The sequence below is a fragment of the Hemiscyllium ocellatum genome, chromosome 8 (assembly GCF_020745735.1).
Source record: "Hemiscyllium ocellatum isolate sHemOce1 chromosome 8, sHemOce1.pat.X.cur, whole genome shotgun sequence".
In the NCBI taxonomy this organism is placed as follows: domain Eukaryota; kingdom Metazoa; phylum Chordata; class Chondrichthyes; order Orectolobiformes; family Hemiscylliidae; genus Hemiscyllium; species Hemiscyllium ocellatum.
In genome coordinates this window covers 30,650,289-30,672,716 of record NC_083408.1, presented here as the reverse complement: position 1 = coordinate 30,672,716, position 22,428 = coordinate 30,650,289, and the positions used below count along the sequence as shown (strand labels likewise).

General features: G+C 41.4%; 1 protein-coding gene across 1 annotated transcript in view; it reads left to right on the top strand.

Annotated features, from left to right (window-relative positions):
* The first annotated feature begins 2,686 nt into the window (after positions 1 to 2,686).
* The window catches only part of ccdc135 (coiled-coil domain containing 135), a 70,983-nt gene continuing 51,241 nt past the window's right edge, over positions 2,687 to 22,428 (top strand). The window contains exons 1-5 of the mRNA XM_060828941.1: positions 2,687 to 2,722; positions 3,205 to 3,314; positions 10,559 to 10,733; positions 16,863 to 16,988; positions 22,149 to 22,343. Of these exons, the coding sequence (XP_060684924.1) occupies positions 2,687 to 2,722; positions 3,205 to 3,314; positions 10,559 to 10,733; positions 16,863 to 16,988; positions 22,149 to 22,343 (642 nt within the window). The remainder of the gene's footprint in view (positions 2,723 to 3,204; positions 3,315 to 10,558; positions 10,734 to 16,862; positions 16,989 to 22,148; positions 22,344 to 22,428) is intronic.

The window sequence follows — 22,428 nt, the reverse complement described above, 5'->3', positions numbered from 1 at the left end:
CAAATGGAATAAAAGTCCTACAGGTTCACTGGGTTTGATGGCCTGCATCCAAGGATCTAAAGAGAAGTGGCTTGAGAGATAATGGATGCTTTAGTTGAAAGTTTCTGAAATTTCCTAGATTCTTGAAAGATCCCAGCTGATTGTAAAACAGCAGGTGTAACATCTCTGGTCAAGAGAGAAGTGAGACAAGAAGTAGGGATATGGAATAGACAATTTAGGGATGAGATCAGGAGAAATTCCTTCACCCAGGCAGTAGTGAGCCTGTGGAACTCTTTGTAACGGTAAGCAGTTGAGGCCAAAATGAATTATTTCAAGTAGGAGTTAGCCATAATTCTTCAAACTAAAGGATTAAAAGGGTATGGGGAGAAAGCAGGGACAGTGTACTCAATTGGATGATCAACAAGATCATATTAAACGGCAGAGCAGACTCAAAGGGTCAAGTATCCCTCTCCTGCTCCTATTTTCTATGTTACTATTAGTTAGTCTAATATCTTTCTCGTGGAAATGCTTGAATTCAATTTTAAGAATCTTATAGCAGTGTTAGAACACTTGCTGATTTTGAATGATTTTTTCTTTGATCAATGTAGTTTGGAGCTATGCGCTGAGAACTGTGAGTTGATAATGACCTTTGGACTGTGGGCATCAGCTTGTGTTTAAAACAAAATTTGAACAATCAGGTTGGTTTGTTTGTGAGGCCAGGTCCTGGAAGTTAATAGATGTGAAGCTGGAAGAGCACAGCAGGTCAGACAGCATCCAAGGAGCAGGAAAGTCAGCGTTTCAGACCATAACCCATCATCAGTCCTAATGAGGGGTTGCGGCCCAAAACATTGAGTTTCCTGCTCCTCAGTGCTATCTGACCTGCTGCGCTCTTCTAGTTTCACATCTATTGACTCTGACTTCCAGCACCTGCAGTCCTTACTGTCTCCAGGCCTGGAATTTAATTGATCAATTGGTTCTACTGATGCTTCAACAACAGGGTAGAGTAATATTTTTTAAAAGATAGTACATGTTGGCCATTAATGAGGTCAATACCAGGGAATTAATTCCAGCAAGTTTGGGAGAACCCTTATACTCCAGGAGTTGAATGGTAACTGTGGGAGACAGGCTGTCTGACAGGGAGAGGCCAGAGTTTTGAACTGGGTTTCAGATTGCATTTTCTGTGAGAAGGAGTTTGGCTGCTGATGCTACAGCTTGGAGATTCGAAAGCTCCTTACCTAACTTCCCATTCTCAGATATTGGAAATTAAGAGAATAGAAACTAAGTTATAAATAATACTGACTTGCTGCATTGGGGTGGTCAAAAGGGATGAAGCAGGGGAATTTGGTGAGGGTTGGTGTGTGTTGGAGGATGGGTGGAGTAAGGTACTCTATAATTGAGGATGCAGGAGAAAATACTTTTACATTTTAAAAAAATATTTAAATGCATTTTGAGCTTTCTTACTGCACCTCAATATTCATTGATAACTTCATCAGAAAATCCAGAATTATGCATTTGAGTAGGATAGAAGACTTGAGAATCAACCCACCTTCATTTCCTACTGTGCCTTATGAGGCTATAGACCCATGTTTTCCAGCATGTTGGCAAAGATTGTGTTTCCGACTTGAAATTGAACCTGCATCCTGCCTTTGCCTCTGAGCAACAAAAGCAGACACTATATTCTGCAACAGGACGTTGATAGGTTAAGTGATTGGGCAAAAAAAAAATGGTAGATGGAGTAAGATGTGGGAAAATTTGAGATCTTCCACTTTGGTAGGAAGAGTTTTATTTAATTGGTGACAGAACTGCAGAATGCTGTGGTACAGATAGATTTGAGTGGCCCTGTATGTGAATCACAAAAGAAGTTCGTATACAGATACAGACGTAATTGGAAAGTCAAATGATATTTTAATTTTTATTGCAATGGGAATGGAGTATAAAAAGAGGGAAATCTTTCTGCAACCATATCAAGGTATTTATGGAACTATATCTAGAGTACTGTACTGAGTTTTGGTTTTTTAGTTAAGGAAGAATACACTTGCATTGTAGGTAATTCAGAAGGTTCACCAGGTTGATTCTACATGGAGAGACTGTCTTTAGAGAAAAGGTTAAGCAGTTTGGGACGATACCCATCAGAGTTTAAAGGAAGAATAGGTGATCTGTTTGAAATGTGTAAGATTTCGAGAGGGTAAATGCTGAGAGGATGTTTTCCCTCGTGAAGATATCTTAGAACTAGGGGTAACATATTCAAAGGGTCTCTCGTTTAAGATAGATATGATGAGGACTTCCTTTTCTCAAAGGTCATTAGTCATTAGAACTCTTTACCATAGAATCCCTATAGTGCAGAAAGAGACCATTAGGCCCATCAAGTCTGCACTGACCCTCCACAGAGCATCCCACCCAGATTCAGTTCCCCCACCTCACCCTATTCCCTTAACCCCACATTTACCATGGTTAATCCACCCATCCTGCACATCCCCTGGACACTATGGGACAAGTTAGCATGGCCAATCCACCTAACTTGCATATCCGTTATTCCTGAGGACAGTGGTAACTGAGTTATTGAATATATGAAAGGCTGAAAGGGTTATGACAGGAAACTGAAGTTAAGGCCACAAATCAGATCAGCCATGAAGTCAGCAAGGCATGGTGGGCCAAATGGTGTACTTCAGCACCAATTTCTGAGGTTCAGAAGAACTAGCTTGAGGGCATGGCTACCAAAGGTGGAATGATGAAAATCAGTGATGTATGATTAGGCCGACGTGGAGAAACAGTGTGTTCTTGGAATATACGGAGGAGGTTATGGAAATAGGAACGGGTTAAACACTAACCTGTGAGGGCGGATGGATTCCTCCTGCACACTTGGTATAATTTCAAAACTGATTTGATTTATTATTGTCACATGTACCTAGGTACAGTGAAAAGTTTTGTTTTGTGTCCAGTAGAGGCAGGTCATACAAAGTGTGTTAAGGTAGGAGAACAGAATGATGAATATAATGTTACAACTGCAGAGAAGGTGCACAGAGTGTGGGATCAATTTAAAATTTGAGAGGTCCATTCAAAAGTCTAATAACAGCAGGGAAAAAAGCTATTCTTGAATCTATTAATCCTACTCATCTGGTACACAGAGGAAATCTTCAACAGCAATTACGCAATTGTGACCATTACACAGATATCAAATTAGACGTTACTCCCCTGATCTGGCTTTTTTCTTGGCTCCCTCTCTAGGGTGCAATGGATCTGCTGGAGGAGTCAGATGAAGACCTTTTCCGAGATGAAGATGATAAAGTACCTAAGAAGGGGAAATTTAGGGTATCTGCTCCTAAAGTAGACCAACTGTAAGTAAGGTTTATTTCTGTTTTCATAACTTTTCTTGCATGTTTTGGAATACGTTTCCCAGAATACAAATCTAAAGGCAACATGGGAACTTTGTAATGGAAAAAGGAATTAAACAATATAAAATATAATGGATGCAATGATGAGCCTACATAAAACTTTAATAAGAGCCCTGTACAGTTTGGGCTGCACACTGTGGGAAGGGGCTTTAGGGATTATAATGCAGACTCATTAAAAGATTAGTTGGAATGAAGAAATAGGAAACATGAACGAAGATATGTAAGATTGGGATTTTTTCTTTTAATTTGAGCAATTAGATAAACATGTTGATAATTTTGAAAGAATAGAACTGAGTAGTTAGAATTAGAATCCCTACAGTGTGGAAACAGGCCTTTCGGCCCAATAAGTCCACACTGACCCTCCAAAAAGTATCCCACCCAGACCCATTCCCCGACATTTATCCCTGACTCATGCACCTAACATACATCCCTGAACACTGTGGGCAATTAAGCATGGCCAGTTCACCTAACCTGCACACCTTTCGACTGTGGGAGGAAACTGGAGCACCCAGAGGAAACCTACGCAAAGCACCAGGGACTTGGATTTGATTCCAGCCTCAGGCAACTGTCTGTATGGAGTTTGCATTCCTGATGAAGTGCTCTTGCCCAAAACATCAATTCTCCTCCTTCTCGGATGTTGCCTGACCTGCTGTGCTTTTCCAGCATCACAGTCTCGGTTGTCCAAATGACCAGCCGTAGTACTCTGGAAGTCAGTCCCAGTTTTAATGGTGGCTGGGGGAGATTTGAGGGTTAGAGGAGGTGACAGAGATAGGGAGGGGTATAGGGGTGACAGAGGTTACACAGATAGGGAGAATAGGGGCTGCAGGATGTTACACAGATTGTGTAGTGTGTAGGGGATGCAGAAGGTGGCAGGGTTAATGAGGAGTGTAGGAGCTGGGTAAAGTTACACAGATAGGAAGGCACTGCAGGGCTAGGGGAGGTTACACAGATAGTGAGGTTTTAAGGGGCTGGAGGAGGTGACAGAGAAGGGGAGGAGTGTAGTGATTGGTAGAGGTTACAGATTTAAGGAGGAGTGTAGTGTGCAGCAGAAGGTGACAAAGATAGGGAGGAGTGTAGGAGGCTGGCAGAGGTGACAGAGATGGCGACAGTACAGGGGCTGGAGGAGGTAACAGAAATAGTTATAAGAAAAATGGCCCTTACTCCTCATCCACCATGCACATTTCCATGCTCCACTCTTACCAAATCAAGCCATCTCATGGCTTATACTCAACCCTTCTACTGTCCATGTCAACCTATGCCTCTCTACCTGTCCCAAAGTCTACTTATGGAGTCTACTTCATACCAACTTTGAGCAAGCTCATGCTAACCCATGACCCCACATTCATCCCCATGGCCTTTTATAGCCCATATGACAACTTGTGTCATACCCCCACTACATGCTCAATGTCAATTCATCTAGTATCCAGAGCAGGTAAATCTCAGAAGCCATGCTGAAAAGAAATAAAATAAGTATCTATCTATTACAGTCTTCACTATATTAGAAAAGAACTATAATTGATAAAGGCCTAATCAAGCTTAGTATTGAATCAAAAACATATTCACAATCCCATCAAACACAGTTGTATCAAGCTGTGAATTTACAAGATGGGCTGCAGGATAAGGCATTTGTGGTTGCAGTCAAACAGTGATAATACACTGCAGCGGTAACATAATACAATGTTATTATATTGTATTAAATATACAATATTTAACCCTCAGGCTTTTGTCAACAAGTAGCTTTAGAAAATACAAGCACTGATATTTTTAACTGAGAGATTTTTTTTCAAAATTTTAAAAAACAGTGGATTTTAATGACTTGCCAACTTTTCAGTTCCAAGACCTTATCTACATTGGTACATGGATCGACTAATGTAACAATCCCAAAGGGATACCTGACTTCTCCAGTAGGATACTTGATTTCTCCAAATAACTTATTAGGACCAGACGTTTTCCTTGAATTTGAAAATCCCATCAATCATGTTTCAGAAATCTAAATGGGGGTAAAATTTTGATTTTGATGAAGACAAATGCAATTTAAAATGTGTTTCTGCCTCCATCAACCATGGGTGTGCCAATTTTGATTTGACCTTACACCTTCAGCAAAAATGGTGACTGCCAGATGTTGGAACAGACTTCCAGATGTGGATATCTGGTGCCATTTTGGCTAAGAAGCTTCTATGTATTCCATAATTTTGACTTGCACCAACATTTGTGATTAAAATGATAAGCCTGAGGAAGTGGAAGGACTTGAAGGGATAGGAAACAGAAAATTAAATTTTACATGGAGCAAAGTTTACAAAACAGAAACTAGCCATTTGTCCAATGGATACGACCTTCCTGCCACCTTAGTAATCCGAACAAGCACACTAACCTGACCAGGTTATGTGGTAACAAAACGTCTGTTGAAGAATTCAAGGGAAACATCTTAACCCAGAGAGTGATTAGAATGCAGAAGAAAACTAAACAATAGTTAAGGTGAATTAGAATCATAGAATCCCTACAATGTGGAAGCAGGCCATTTGGCGCATTGAGTCCGCACTGACCCTCTAAAGAGCATCACACCCATAACCATCCCCATCTTATCCCTGTAACCCTACATTTCGCATGTCTAATCCGCCTAGCTTGCATATCCCTGGACATTATGGGCAATTTAGCATGGTCAATCCACCTAATCTGCACATCTTTGGACTATGGGAGGAAACTGGTCCAGCCAGAAGAAACCCATGCAGACAATTGCCCGAGGGTGGAATCGAACTCAGCCCCCTGGTACAGTGAGGCAGCAGTGCAAACCACTGAACCACCATGCCACCCTTCTTGAAGTCAGGTTGCGTGTGAATGCAGCCCAAAGCAGGTGGCAAACTCCATCTAAGGCTAAATACTGGCACAAGACTGATAGTCAACAAGTACCGTAAGAGAAAGTTGAAAAGAGAGTTCAAGAGGGCATGGAACTATGAAGAGGTTAATGGGTGAGGAGTCAGTGCAGGAGGCCCATGTCCTCCTGATCAAGACCTAGCTTGGGGATTGTGTCTTCCACATATTTACGCTGTCAATTAGGAATTAGTCACCAGATCCAAGCACTGATAAAGTGCTTAAAAGCACTCTTAAGGTGTCACTTACCTTGTTCTTTCAAACAAAATTCCTTGCCAGAGTGTCTTGAAAGGATTCTTGTCTTAGAATTCAGAGAAACAGTGAAGCTGTCCATCTTCAAATACAACATTACATAAATGTATTTAAAGAGAAGCCAGACAACTGCATGTGGAAGAAGAGGGACAGAGGATTGTGCTGATAAAGTGAAATTAAGAGGGGTTCAGCATGTGAATATGTGGTACATAAACACTGGCACAGATGAGTTTGGTCAAATGGTCAGCTTTTTGTACTGCAAATGTTATGTAACTGTGCACTCACTATATATTAACTGATCAGTATATCTTTCTATTCCTTACTCACTAATTTGTTTAACTATTCAGTAGATTCATTGTTCTTTCAGCGATCCAGCACAGACATGTTAGGCCAAAATAAATTTCCCTGTGCTACAACCATTCTTTTCCAATCAACATTTTCTTGGTTAAGAATATTTAGATGTACAGAATGGATGTGCCTATACCTGCTGTCTAGCTCAAACCTGAAGAATGCAATTAGGACATGATTGGAGAGTGCTTGGCACCAATGCTTGTATATTTCAACACAGATCAAGATCTACAGGAAAGTAAAAAGGTGCAACAAATTGGTGCCTGATCAGAAAGCTATAACATTGTGTTTTCTATCTTTAAGGTTTTTTTTCTCCACATCTTCTCCCCAATCCCCTTAAAGTAACGATTCAGATTGGATTGATATTCTGCCAATTCCAGATATTTTTTCTGGAGTTTTTATATGTTTGAAATCTGAACCTCGATAATGCACTTTAATCCTATTCATGAAGGAGCAGGAAATAACATGGATAGTAATCATGTCCAATGTCTTCTCCTCTTTAGACAGTTAAGCTAAAGCAAATTGAAATATCATTCTGATACCTGAAATGAGATCAGCTTACTTGGCAAAGGTTGTCACTAGTATCTTATGGTCTGAATACTGTATGCTGCCTTTGCCATTCTTTGGCCCATTTATTATATCTCTTTATTATCCCACTTGAGGGCATCTATCTTGGCCCAAGTACAGTGGCATTAGCAGGTTGTGAGACAAAGCCCAATTCCCAAGAGGTAAGCACGTTCCAAGTTGACATTTCAATAAAAGCACAGGGGTAGTCTTGTTTAGATGGAGGTGCTGTCTTTTTGAATGAAACATGAAACTGAGGCTTGTATGCCCTTTTGGATGAATGTAAAAGATTCAAAGGCACATTATTTGAAGAACAGAGTTGCTGTGATCTTCATATTAATGTTGATTCTTCAAGCAAAATCATTTAAAAAGTCAAAGAGGATGCGAATTTGACAGAGCGACAGGAAACAGATGACAGTGACAAGCAATTTTTTTTCTCTGACTGAAGGAAGGTATTGAATGTGGCAGAGGCAGATGTGCTGTTCCTCAACTTTATTAAGGTGATGTGATTGTTCAGTGCAGCCATGTGGGATGATGGTGGTGGCAATGGAACAATACTATGGGTAGGCTCAGATAGCTGGAGCGGACTTACACAGCACTGGCAGGTATCATGCCTCGGGGTGTACAATAGCACTTAGGTGTTTGCATTTGGAAGTTGAGCCCTTGGTATTTTGAATTAATCACGTTGAGAGGATCTGTTTTTCTGTTTAAGTGCATAAAAGATTTGGTGTCTGTGAAGTATAAAATCACCAAATGGAGTCATCAAGTGTTCAGTGCGCTTATTCCTGTGTTTCATTTGATGCAGTGGGCAGTACTCAGGCAGGCACTGATCCCCTAGTAAGTTATCTTTGTGGCCAGTGAGATCCAGGGCAGTTGCCTTTTCCCAGTACATATCATAGTGTAACTCTCAATATCTTCACTCACATTTGAAGAGATGGAAATGGACTTGACACAAGAAGAGAGGCTGAATAAGCTGGGACTTTTTTTCTCTGCGGTGTATTTGCTGAGGGATGACCTTTAGAGGTTTGTAAAATCATGAGGGGCATGGATAAGGTGAATAGTCAAGGTCTTTTCCCCAGGGCATTGAGTTATGGTGAGAGGGGAAAGATTTAAAAGGGACCTAAGGAGTAACTTTTTCATGCAGAGGGTGGTGCACATGGAATCAACTGGAGGCTGTTATAATTACAACATTTGAAAGGTATCTGGATGGGACATGAATAGGAAGGGTTTGGAGAGATATGGGCCAAATGCTGGCAGATGGGATGAGATTAATTTAGGATATCTGGTCAGCATGGATGAATTGGACCAAAAAGTCTGTTTCTGTGCTGTACATCTTTATGACTCTATAACTGAAACTGGCTACATCACTCATTTGTTCAACTATTCACTCGATAAATTGCTCTTTCAGAGAGTCAGCACAGACACATTGGGCCAAATAATTTCCACTGTGCTGCATCATTCTTTTCCAATCAACATTTCTTGGTTGAGAATATTTAGGTGTTCAGGATGACGGCCTTCATCTGCTGAGTAGGCTCAAACCTGAAGAATGGCAATTTGGACATGCGATTGGAAGAGGCTGATTGAAAGGATAAATGAAGGAGCTGGGACTGTGCATCATAATCAGTCAGCTCCCCATCTTTGTCCCAGTGACGTCGTGCTGTCTATTGGGTCTGGTGCAGCCTTGCCAAATAGTGATGGAGATGGTGAAGGGTGCAGTGCTGGCACAATTTTCTGCAAGCAAGGTCGTTTGTGATGAGGACAGTTTTGGCTGGTTTGTGTCAGCGTAGGGGCTTATGCCTCAGGCCACAGGCAGACATTTAGTCTGCTATTTTTATTTCAGCGTTGAACTCTTGGCTGGTTTGGTTTCAGTGGAATAAAGAGTCAATGAACTGGAATCTTCAGGCATGTGTGTTCTTTCCCGCATTATGTAATGCGGGGTCTCCAAGAACTTAAGACCGTAAAGAATAGGAACAGCAGTAGTTTGTTCAGTCTCTTGAGTCTGCTTCACTATTCATGGCTGATCTGACATTCCTCATACCAATTTCCTGCATTTTCCACATTACCATTAATTCCCTGAATGACGAAGAATTTATCAATTTCAGCCTTGACTGTTTTAATGATCTATATGAATCGATATAGATGAATGGAGCACCATTTCAAAATTTGAACTTGGAAGTATTATGAACTGAAGGATAGTGATAGATCTCAAACACATTTCGACGTATTGGTGAAACGGTGGCAGATTAAATCCAATGCAAGGAAATGTGAGCTGATGCGCTCCAGCCAGAAAAAAGACGGGTGACAATTTTAAACAAAGGATAAAGTTCTAAGAAGGAGTGTAGGAACAAAGGACCCTGGGAGCATGTTATTGAAGGTGGAGAAGGGGAAGAGAAAATAGTCAATTTAGAGTAAGCGAACCCTTTATAAATAGTGACATCAAGTACAAGAACAAGGAAGTTGCAGTGAACGTTTGTAAAACACTGGTTCTGCCTCAGCTCAAGTATTGTATTTAATTTTGAACACCACTTTTAGGCAAGATCTGAAGGTTTTAGAGGTGATGGAAACAAGATTTATAAGAATGGTTTCAAGAATGAGGAAGTTCAGCTACATGGATCGAAGCTGGGGGCTGGTTTCTGAGAAGGTTGGGCAGAGGTGACTTTGAGGCATTCAGATTCATGAGGGGAAACATCAATAGGGTGAAGCTTTTTCCATACATGGCAGAGAACCAGAGGACACTGATTTAAGGTGACTGTCAAAAGTACCAAAGGTAACATAGGGAAAACGTTTTTATGCACCGTGTGGTTGGAAGCTGGAATACACTGCCTGTGAGTGTGGTGCAGTCAGATTCAATCATTCCCATCAAAAGGAAAGTAATCATCCAAAGAACATAGATTTCAAGGCTGCGTTAAAAGATTGGGGGAGATGGGACAGACTGAGCAGCTCTTGTGGAGAGCTGATACAGACATGAAAGACTGAATGGTCTCCTGTGATGTAACCGTACAATGACTGTATGGATCCTATGATCTGTTCATAATGTTATTACTGTGGAACCTTGCCGTTACACTCATTATATACAATTTTTTAAGAACATTCTGAGGCTGGAGCGGTGTTTTATACAAATTAAAACTATTTCTTTCTTATGTTTCCATATATAGGGAGTTACTCAATCTGGAAATAGGCATCTTGAGTTACCCAAAAAGTTATCAAGTAAACACTCCTAAAGAAGAGAAAATGCTCCAATATGCTGAAAATTTCAGACGACAATATATTTATCTGTACCCAGACAGAAAACCACTGCTTCTTAATCCACTCAATGAATGTCAAGTTGAGGTATTTATTTTACTGAGAGTTTTGATGTTAGGAAATAAATGTTGAATAGTCTATGGTCTTACAATTTTATTGTAAGTCTTAAAATAAGTTTTGATTGTTTTCTCCTAACCAATGAATGACCAAGCTTCTGCATTGTACAATTTTGTTTCCTGTTCTGCTGACAAAATTATCTTCTCATGGCTCTTATTCCCCAGGTCCTAACACCCAAGTGCCCATCATTCACTTGAGTGTGTAAAGTGAATGTTATCAGACACTGTAGAAAGCACCATCACAGAGCTGCATCATTTCATCTACATGTGTTGTTCATCATGGGCCTTTCAATCAGGATCAAGATCAGAAACTTTAGTTGGACATTTGTTTCTTTCCCAGATGAAGAAATTGAGAAATTTGGGCTTGTCCATTTGGCAGAAAGAATAGAATAGCAGTACACTATTTCAATGGAGAAACATTTAAAAAACTCAGGTTTACAGATGGATGGATCGAGGTGTCCTAGTACATGAATCACACCAAGTTAGTATGCATGAACAGCAAGTGGTTATAATGCACATGGAATGTTGTTGTTTATTGAAATGAAAGTGAAATGTCAAAATAGGGAAGGTTTTGCTGCTGTTAGCAGCATTGGTGTGACCATATCTGGAGTACTGTACAGAGCTTTGGTCTCTCTATTTGCAAAAATGGTGCAATTGATTGAGAGGCAGTTCAGAGAAGATGAGCTCGATTGATTCCTGGGATGAAGAGTTTATCTTATGAAGAAATGTTGAATAGATCCGCATTTATTGGAATTTAAAAGATTGAGAGAAGATCTTATTGAAACAGATAAGATGAGGTCTGCCCACTCACCCGTATTCCATCCTGCCTACTTGCCAGTCTACCCTGTACACATTTTGAAATAACTCCTTATAGGCTGCTATCCCACCACCAAGTCACACTTTATTTACACACACATAGTACTCGACATCAGTCCGGCTTCCTCAGAGGCAGCTCAGAGTGAACAGAACCTCTGACACTCCTTTTATTTTGGTCAACTAGGGCTCCCTGATCGGAAATGTTAACAGCCCCAATCATTTCATATTCTATGAGGTCCATCTGGCGGAGCTCATTACAATCACTGCATCTCTCCTCCTCTAAGTCCAGGGATGTAGGCCTATTCTTTTTCTTATAACCTGTTCAGGGGCGTTTTTCACATTGGGTCCAATTCCTCCGACTCTGCTTCGGATATGGGCAGCATGTACTGGAACATAGTCTGTCTCTTGTGCTCGGAGTATCTTGGAAAAAATTAATCCCTTTCTTCAGGCAGTAAATGTGTTGAGACTGCAATATCCACCATGTCCATCTCAGACTGAGGGCTCCTCGATACTAGATGGAAAGGGAGAACTCATAGATTCTGACAGCTATGCTGGCTGTTCTGAGGGGCCATGTGTGTTTTGCACCCATTTGCGAGTTAGCAGCTGTCATGTATGGTCCCCATGCTTGTTCAGGGCCGCCTCATGTACCAGAACTTTGTACTTCACAGGACCTGACTTCACGTCGGTCATGCCTCTTACCTATTCACGGTCATCGCCGTGGTTTCGGCACCAAACTTCGAGCCCCGAAGTAAACTGTCTCTCTTGCTTCAAGGAGTCTTACGTCTGGTATTGGCATTCCTCATGCTGTTTCACCCTCCCCCTCCATGTCCAGTAAGATCAGATTTAACCTGGTGTGGGGTCTTCTCCCTATGAGCAACTCTGCTGGAGCTTTCCTGGTTGTATGAGGCGTGGGCCAGTAATCAAATAGGAACTGGGACAGTTTTGTATCGAGTGAAGCTGTAGGTTGTTCCTCGAAGCCTGCCAAGCCATTGGTAGGCTCATATGCCAAATGCCATTTGACCTAAGGAAACACTCAAATTCACTGCTGATAAACGATGGCCAAACCTTCCAGGAGCAGGTGTATGGCAAACGATGCTTGTAGCTTTTCTATTGTCATACCTGTGTTTGACAAATGAACTCTGTGCATGTACATCCACTTTGAGCGGGTTCCCACAATGGCTAAAAACGTTGAGCCCATGAGAGGACCTGCTTAGTTTCAGGGTTTACCTGAACTTTCCTACAAACGTAATTTTTCTCCTTGTTGGCGCTCTGGGCACAGCCGCACCAATGTGGCAATGCATCCAATCCAGCCACCAGACATAGCTTCTTGTCAACATCATCAGTTTGGAAATCCTTGCATGACCCTGGTGGAGTTCAGCCAGTATCTGGTGATGACCTTTGTTCAGGACAGCCACTCTTGCTCCCCATAATAATACGCCATTCTCTTCCAGTGATCTAGTGTCACTGGGCTCAGAAAGGTTTCCATTGTGGTTGTGATGGACCTTTACTCCCTTCACCACCAGCTGTTTCAGTTTTGCCAGGACCAGATTTTTTGCCTCCATAGTCTGATATTGTCAGTGGTTACCAGAAGGATATCCGGAAAGTTTAAAACCAGAATGGAGTCTTCCAGTGGTGGCACCACCAGTGACGTATTTGCCAATGAGAGGCAGCTCAAGACATCTTGCATTTGCAGCTTGGCCTCCAGAACTGTGTTTCAACTTGTGATTTTATATACTTAGTATGAGAGCCCACCGCTGAATTCAATCGGAAACTATGGGTGGCGGGGCCTTGTCCTCTTTCTGTAGCCCTAGCAGGGCTTTTTGGTCTGTTACTATGACAAATGTAAGTCTGTAAAGGTATTGGTTGAATCTTCTCACATCCAAGATGGCCGCCAAACCTCCCTTCTCTGTCTGGGCGTATTTGCGCTCTGCATCAGCCAAAGTCTGGGAAGCATACCTATTGGGCCATCAGTTAGCCAACACTACCCCGATCCCCTATGGACATCCCCTATCACAAATCTACACTAGATCTCACTTGGGATCATAGTGTATCAACACCCTAGACAATGATAGCTGCTTCTTCACTTCCCTAAAGGCTACTTTTTGGCTACGAGACCATTTCCAAACTTGCCCCTTTTGCAACAGCAGGTGTTAGGGTGACAGCATGGAGGCCAGGTTAGATTTGAATCTTCTGCAATAATTTACCACTCCAAGAAAGACCTATGCTCCAGTATGGACATGGAACTGGGATACCTTTGATTATCCTCACTTATCTTCCAACAGGTGCAACCGGGTCTTCTCTACTCTGTCACTCAAATAGGTCACTTGGGGTGCCTGGAACATATTTTTTCCTTTTAAGGCATACACTCATCTTGGAGAAATGTGTAAGGACTATAACTGAGTCCTCTCAATGCTCTTTTTTGGTTTTCTGTTATTAGCATGTCTTCCAGATAAATGGTGACCTGGGGTAGACCATGTAAAATGTTCTCCATCTTCTGCTGAAAAATGGCACAAGCTGATGATAATAGTCTCATTTATTGGCATAACCCTTTGCCGTTTATTTAAAACACATACAAAAATGAATCGACCTGTCAGGCTTCACAATCAGTATGACTGGTGTTGCCCATTCCGCAAACTGTTGGGGTTTGATAGTTTTTTTCACTTTGCAGCCTCCAGATGTCTGCCTGTACTTTTGAACATAAGGCAAGTGACAATGGGCAGGCCTTGCAGAATTGCAAGGTGTCGAATAAGTCAAGCTTCCCAAGTAATGGCACGATTCCAGAAATGCTTACCACAATTCAAAAATGAGTATTGCCGGTGATTTTCTTCAGGAGCATACTTTTTCTCTCATCACTGTGCAAGGAGTTCTTGGCTGCTTTGATAGTCCCGAGACATCCTTGAAAAATGTCCGGGTATTTAATTAGGATTTCACTCAGGCAGCCATTTTCTAATCGAAAGATGTTTAAACAAACGAGGTGAATGTTTCTCAACCAATTTTGCCCCGTCAGGCTCGGGCCTGAGACTTTTACTACAATCACTAGTAACTGAACCGGCTGTTTTTCATACAAGACCAGAAGTGAAGTTATATCCTTGATCTGTAAGGGTTCCCTGTTATAGGTCTTACACAATCTAAAGGGTTAGCGTCCATAATATTATGAGTGAATATTATTAAAGCTTGGTTCTGCAATCACTGATACCAACCTCCATTAGAACCAAGTGAACATTTACCTAGGCATTTATTTTGATTGGCTCTGATTTGGCTGTTGCTAAGCAATTTAGCTGTTTTAAGATAGATGGAGATGGGTGTGCACTGTCCTGAATATGGGTCATAGAGTCATAGAGATGTACAGCATGGAAACAGACCCTTCAGTCCAACCTGTCCATGCCGACCAGATGTCCCAACCCAATCTAGTCGCACCTGCCAGCACCTGGCCCATCTCACTCCAAACCTTTCCTATTCATATACCCATCCAAATACCTCTTAGATGTTGCAATTGTACCAGCCTCCACCACTTCCTCTGGCAGCTCATTCCATACACGTACCATCCTCTGCGTGAAAAAGTTGCCCCTTAGGTCGATGAGTTCTCTTACTCAATTCAGGCCTAGTGGAACTCTTTCTCTGTCTCGAGTCCACAAACTGGCAGCAACTGGCTTGCTTGCCTCAATCCTGAAGAAAATGTGAACCATTTGGCCAAGGATTAACTTTGTTTCAGGGTTTAACTGTGGGCTGATCTAGAGTCCCTCTGTTCAGGACATGTCCTGAGTGATACTATGCAATTGCCTTCATTCAAGTGATATTCCCCAGTTGGCCTGGTAAAGGTGAACACTTCTATTGACATACCCTATAATTCTACTTGTTGCATTTTCTAATGACAAAGCCAGTTGGAGTGCCTGTTTGAAGTCCAATTGGGCTTCAACTAGTAGTCGCTTTTGCATGGTTACATCATAATCTCACATACTGAACTCAGGATCTCATTAAGGATTAAACCAAAGTTACATGCCTCTACTAGTCATCTTAACCTTGTCAAAAATCCTGACACTGATACCCTTTGGTTTGTACTGCTGAGTAAAACTAATAGCATCTAAGAATTAGAGGAGCCTTTGGGTCATAATATTCCTTAACTAATTCTGTCAATTCTTGAAAGGCTTTAGCATCTGGGGCTTCAGGAAGCATTAGGTTCCTAATAACTGAAAAAGCTGTGGGTTCTACAAGCTGTCAAGAGAATGACTTGTTGTTTTTCATCTGCCCAAAGTCATTTGCCCAGAAATAATAATGCATATACGGGGCCCAGTCTTCGATGGCAAAATCAAACAAATAACAGTATGATTCCAGAAATGCTTACCACAATTCAAAGATGAGTATTGTGAGTGATTTTCTTCAGCAGAAAGCTTTTTCTCTTGTCGCCACTGAAATAGCTCCATAGAAGCTGGTATCCTATCATTAAGTCACCTTTTGTTTAGATGTGCACATTGCGTGTATTAATCCAGCTACATCAGAGCCAGCTTTCAGAATGAACAGAACTTCTGACACTCCTGTTTATGTCTGTCAGCCAGGGCTCCCCGATTGGGACTGTTAACCTTGTCCGATCAGGGAACTCGTATTCTATGAGGTCCAACTGGCTGCCCTCGGTACAATCACTACATGCTTAATTGATATTATTTACTTCTTACAAAGAAGCTACAAGATATTTAAACCCAGTGCTTACCATAATACACTAGCTTGTGCTGTACAAATGGGTTTTCATAGAATCATAGAAGCCCTACAGTGCGGAAACTGGCCATTCGGCCCACCCAGTCCACACTGACCCTCTGAAGAGCATCCCACCCAGACTTATTCCCCTACATTTCCCCTGACTAATGTGTCAGTGGTGAAAGTGAGAACTGCAGATGCTGGAGATCAGAGTCTAGATGAGAGTGGTGCTGGAAAAACACGACAGGTCAGGCAGCATCCGAGGAGCAGGAAAATCGACGTTTTGGGCAAAAACCCTTCATCAGGAAAGCTCTGTGGACCCAAGAACGCTGTATTCCTTGTCGAAAGTAACCTTAATTCTCTGGTTGTGGGAGGGCAGAGCTCAATGTGTTTTGCTATCTAAGGCCTAATGTGATTTCAAATGACAGCAGCAGTCCTTCAGTGTGTGTTAACATGTTGTAGCCTGTAGAATGGAAGGAAAACAAATGATAAACCACCCAGTGAATGATAGTGAATGCATTTAAGTTTAATCCTTTTGTAATAAGAAATAATGTGAATAAGCTAACAAGCTAATTTTATTTCTTTTTGTCAACAGAAATTTGTAAGCACGACACTCCGCCCAACATTGCTGAAGCACGAGGAACTGTACAACTGGAAGGACTGTGCCCAATTTGTGGCTGACTTTCTAATAGTAGATCCTTTAGATCCTATCAATGATGTGGTAAGAAAGTCCACTTTGAAGGGGAAATTTGCTCTCCTTTTGAAAACATCACCAGTGGGGAACAGCAAATTTCTCCGTGAGCAACAATTTTCAACAATGATGACAAGAACTTGCTTTCTCGATAGTGCTTTTAATATTTAAAAGATCATTTCTGAGTGGTTTGAACAAAGAATCCTTGGCAAACATGGGTGAAACTTCTGATTAGAGAGTTGAGGCAGCGGGGAACATGGAGTTAGAAGAGCAAAGGATTCATGCAGAATACATCATTGCCTACTATTCACTCCTTTCCTTTACAAAGACCTTGGGATGTGTTTTGTCTCCCAGATCTGTGCCCATCTTTGCCCAGGCTTCCAGTCTGAATCCCTCAAATCAGATTGCTGGACTTTTTGCTTCACTGTTATCATACATTATCAATGTCACATGTTGACATCCTCTGTCAGTGTGATCATGGTAAGCTATCTTTCTTCTTTGTTCTCAACATCCAAAGAAATGTTGGGTAGAGTGAAGCCATTGACTTCATTCCTCTCAACAAACTTCATTACTTAACCATGATTTCAGCTGTTTCAAGACTTAACCAAATAATTTACTGTCCAGCAGTGGCATTATATTCAACTGTAACTGGACAATAAGCAAATATCCAATCCATCACCAAGACTGCTTTCATAGCTGCAGCCTTACTCAGCTGCATCCTTTCCTGAACTTGCTTCTGAAAGATTTTTGTTACCTTTAGACTCAACTGCATCCAGGTTGTTCTGGCTGGAAGCTTACTTTGCAATCTCTACAGACATAAATTCATCTGCCTCAGTGCCTGAATCTCAACACTCAATAAATCCTGTTCACCCATCACTTCTATACTGGTCGACCTACATTGGTTCCCATTCTGAGAATACCTTGAGTTTTGATTTCATCCTTGTGTTGAAATCCTTTCATGCTTTCTCCCTAACTCTTTCAGCTCTAAACTCACTAAGATCTCTGTTTTCCCTCCATTGTGATGACTCAAGCATCCTCAATTTTTCTGTCTTCACATATTGAAGCCCTAACTTCTTTAGTTCCTTCCTAAGCCTCTACCCTCAGGTTCCTGCATTATAATGCTGCTTAAAACTTTTCTCATTGTGCTATCTTCTTGGTTCCACCCTACCTCAAGGCCATATTTACAGAAGCAGGTTTAGGGGAGAGAGGTAGGAGGCTGCATTACCTGCTCACATGAGGAGGGTAATCTACATGGCTCACTCAGAGTTTATTACTGCCAGCCGGGCTATTTCTACTTGGAATCAGAAGCACCACAGTCCTCAAATGATGGCCTGTCTGCAAAGTCTATTTTTAATCCATTTACAGATTACAGGGTTAATGGCAGGATTCTTGACAGTGTGGAGAAACAGAGGGACCTTGGAGTCCATGTCCATAGATCCCTCAAAGGTGTCACCCAACTTGATAAGGTTGGTAAGATTTTATCTGGTGTGTCCAGAAAGAATTCCTGACTCAATATGTAATAGACCAATGAGGGGAGGCTAATAGGAGCATACCTAATAGGTATGGGAAAGTATTTGATTGGGAAAGGGGAAATTACAATTTCAGGAAGAAACTGTGGAGCATAAATTGGGAGCATGTATTCTTAGGGAAATGTATGACAGAAATATGGAGGTTGTTTCGGGTGCATTTGCTGTGAGTGCTGGATAGGCTTGTCCCATTGAGACAAGGAAGGGATGGTGGGTTGAAAGAACCTTAGATGTCAAGAGATGTAGAACAACAGTCAAGAGGAAGAAAGAGCTTACTTAATGTTGAGGGAGCAAGGATCAGACAGGGCTGTAGAGGGTTACAAGGTAGCCAGTAAGGAACTGAGAAATGGACTTAGAAGAGCTACATTTATGTGAGGAAGAAGAGAATAGCAAGAGTAAGGGTAGGGCTGATCAGGGATAGTGGAGGAAACCTATACCTGGAGTCGGAGGAAGTAGGGGAGGTCCTTAATGAATACTTTGCTTCAGTATTCACTCATGAGAGGGACCTTGTCGTTTATGAGGACAATATGAAACAGATAGATATCTCAAACAGGTTGATGTTAAGAAGGAGGATGTGCTGGAAATTTTGAAAAACATGGACCAAACGGGATGCACCCAAGAGATTGCTGCACATTTGGCGATGATCTTTGCATCCTCACTGTCCATTAGAGTAGTACAAGATGATTGGAGGGTGACAAATATTCACGAAAGGCAGTAGGGAGAACCCTGGGGATTACAGACCAGTCAGTCTTATGTTGGTGATGGGCAAATTATTGGAGAGGTTTGTGAGAGACAGAATTTATGATTATTTGGAAAAACATAGCTTGAATAGAAATAGTCAGCATTGCTTAAAGAGGGACAGATCATGACTCACAAACCTTATTAAATTCTTTGAGGATGTGACAAAACACATTGATGAAGCGAAGCATGAGGTCCACTGAAGATATTACCTAGTAAGATAATGAAACGTCTGGAAATGAACCTTTCAACTTAGCGAGCAAATCTACATCCAAAACATTGAAGGTTGAGCAGTGGCTGTGGGTTGTATGGATTTTAGCAATGTGTTTGGTAAGGTTCCCCATGGTAGTCTCATTCAAAAGGTAAGTGGGTATGGGATACAGGGATATGTTTGGTTGTCTGGATACAGGATTGCCTGGCACATAGAAAATAGAGGGTGGTATTAGATGGGAAGTGTTCAGCCTGGAGCTCGGTAACCAGTGGTGATCCGCAGGGATCTGTTTTGTGATCTCTGTTCTTTCTGATTTTTAATATAAATGACTTGGATGAGGACGCGGAAGGAGGGTTAGTAAGCTTACTGATGACACAAAGTTTGGTGGAGTTGTGGAGAGCTATTGTAGGTTGCAGCAAGACATTGATAGAATGCAGAGCTGGGCGAAAAAGTGGCAGATGGAGTTCAACCTGTAAAAGTGTGAAGTGATTCATTTTGGAAAATTGAACTTGAATGCAGATTACAGAGTTAAAGGCAGGATTCTTGGCAGTGTGGAGGAACAAAGGGATCTTGGGGTCCACATCCATAGATTTCTCAAAGTTGCCACCCACATTGATAGCGTTGTTAAGAAGACATATGGTCTGTTGGCTTTTATTAACACGAGATTGAGTTTAAGATCCGCGAGGTTATGCTGCAGCTTTGAAAAGCCCTGGTTAGACCTCACGTAGAATATTATGTTCTGTCCCGATTGTCCCATATGAGAAAGGATGTTGAAGCTTGAGAGAGGGTGCAGAGGAGATTTACCAGGATGTTGCCTTGACTGAAGGACATGTCTTATGAAGAAAGGTTGAGGGAGCTCTGGCTTCTCAGAGTCATCTCAAAGAGATTCATATATAATAAGTGAAAGACTGCGGCTATTTCTTTATAGGTGAAAATGCCTACTCAATTTGCAGGCAGCAAAAGGATAATGATTTAGTTCCTTCATGTTGGTCAGAGTTAGAAGGACTGCCTGCTCTTCATCAAATAGGGGCATGGGGTTTTTAGCATCTATTCCACAGGGCCTTCTCAGTACTGTGTTCTAGTGTCCACCTCAATCACATGCTCACATCTTAGACTAGCAATTGATCTCAGAATCTTCTGGCTAAAACAAGTGTGCTGTCAATTGAAACCAGTTCACGTAGCTTATCCTACCTACAATTACTAAATAAGAAGATCAAATATAGCCTGAACGTCAAGCAAAACGTTTCCAACTCTTCCTATTCTTAGACGTTGCACAACGTAGGGATTTACTCTCCAATACTTGCACCAAGTAACATCTATTCAAAAATAAGCTTTAGTTGTGAGCTATGGCAAAGTATTTGATTGATTAAGGCTATGCAGCCAAGAACCATCTTCAGCTAACTTTCTTTGGTTTTCATTTTTACTAGCAGACATCACCAGATAGCAGTCAGAGGGGTGATTTCTTTCCTCCCATGAGGAGGAATGCCGAAACTGATTGCAGCACCCTTACTTTCAGATCACTTAAGTAAAGACTGACCCAGTATTGGACCTGATATCTTTCTGGCTCGGCTTCACATTGGATAGCAAATTTGAATCACTCAGGGAAAGTGGTATAGTCATTTTTAAAAACATGAATTCAAAAGAAGTATTTTATTGTGGAACTATTCCAAATTTCATTATGATTATTGCAGCTATTCACTGCCAGATATTTGTGAAATTACCTCAACGTGCATTTGAGAGGACAAGTAGGTCAAATCAGTGCTTTCCAATCTCTGGGGCCAGTTCTCAGACCAGACAGTTAACTGAATTGCTGCTGAGTTTGTGGGCAGTTGATTGTGGGAGTCATTAGCCCTCTTCCTCAGGTCCATCACTACAGAGTTCAGTGATTCAACACTAATTAGTCTTTTTAACTTAATTTATCTTTTATATCAAACTGATACACTCTCATATGAGTTGAAACGATCCCACAACACTGAGCAGAGGAGTTCATCTGGTGTCTCAGCTGCCACATATTTTATAACCAGCACATAAAACAGATGGTCCAACCTTTAATTTCCATGTTGATTATGATAGCTTGCAACAGCTAAAATACTCTATTGATTGCAGAGTCCATTGGGACATTCCAAAGTCATGAAAGGAGCAATGTTAAGTTCTTTTTAACTCGGAGATGCTACAAGCACAGCCAATGGTTATGTTAAGTCATTTCAGTAAAAGCCCATAAAAATAGCAACACTCAAAAAGAGAATAGTATGCGAAGACTGTTCTGAGTCTGGTACAGCAACCATCGTTTAACTGGCAACTTATGAACCAGCACTCCAATAAACCAGCAAATTTACTGCAATATCATGACCTCGGCAATGTCCAAGTAATCAGTTTAGGGTGTGAGTGAGAAGGTCTCTACCTTATTTAAGTTTTATTTAAGATAAAGTTGCAATACTATTTAAGTGATGTATTCTGTAAATAGTGGTCTATTCTATAACAGTGTATGTATACCCCCGCAGTACCTTTCTGTTATTAGTGTGTGTTTTTACATTGATTATGTGGACCTCTTGACCGACCGGTACACTCCTAGGTGCCAGTTAATAAAAAGTTTGCTGTTGGATGCGTACACATCAGTTCAACCAGGTATTGCATGTGGCTTAACTGACAGTTTATGTGATTTTACTTTTGGTTTTAGATGTATTTTGAACATGTATATTTTTGCCTCCCCGACAGCCAGAATACTTATTTTCCCCAACCACCTTCCTGAAACGTCAGAAGGGAAACTGCTTTGATTTCAGCAATCTGCTCTGCTCATTACTGATTGGCACGGGATACGATGCATATTGTGTCAGTGGATATGCTGTCAAAGAAATGTGTCTGGTGGATGAAACAAGGGAGATCTGTCCACTGCTGAAAGAAAGTGATCAAGTGAGAAAATAATTTTGCACAGTTAAATATCCTAGCCTCTGGCTGTACTGCAGGTATCAGAATGGAAATATTTTATAGCAGGTCG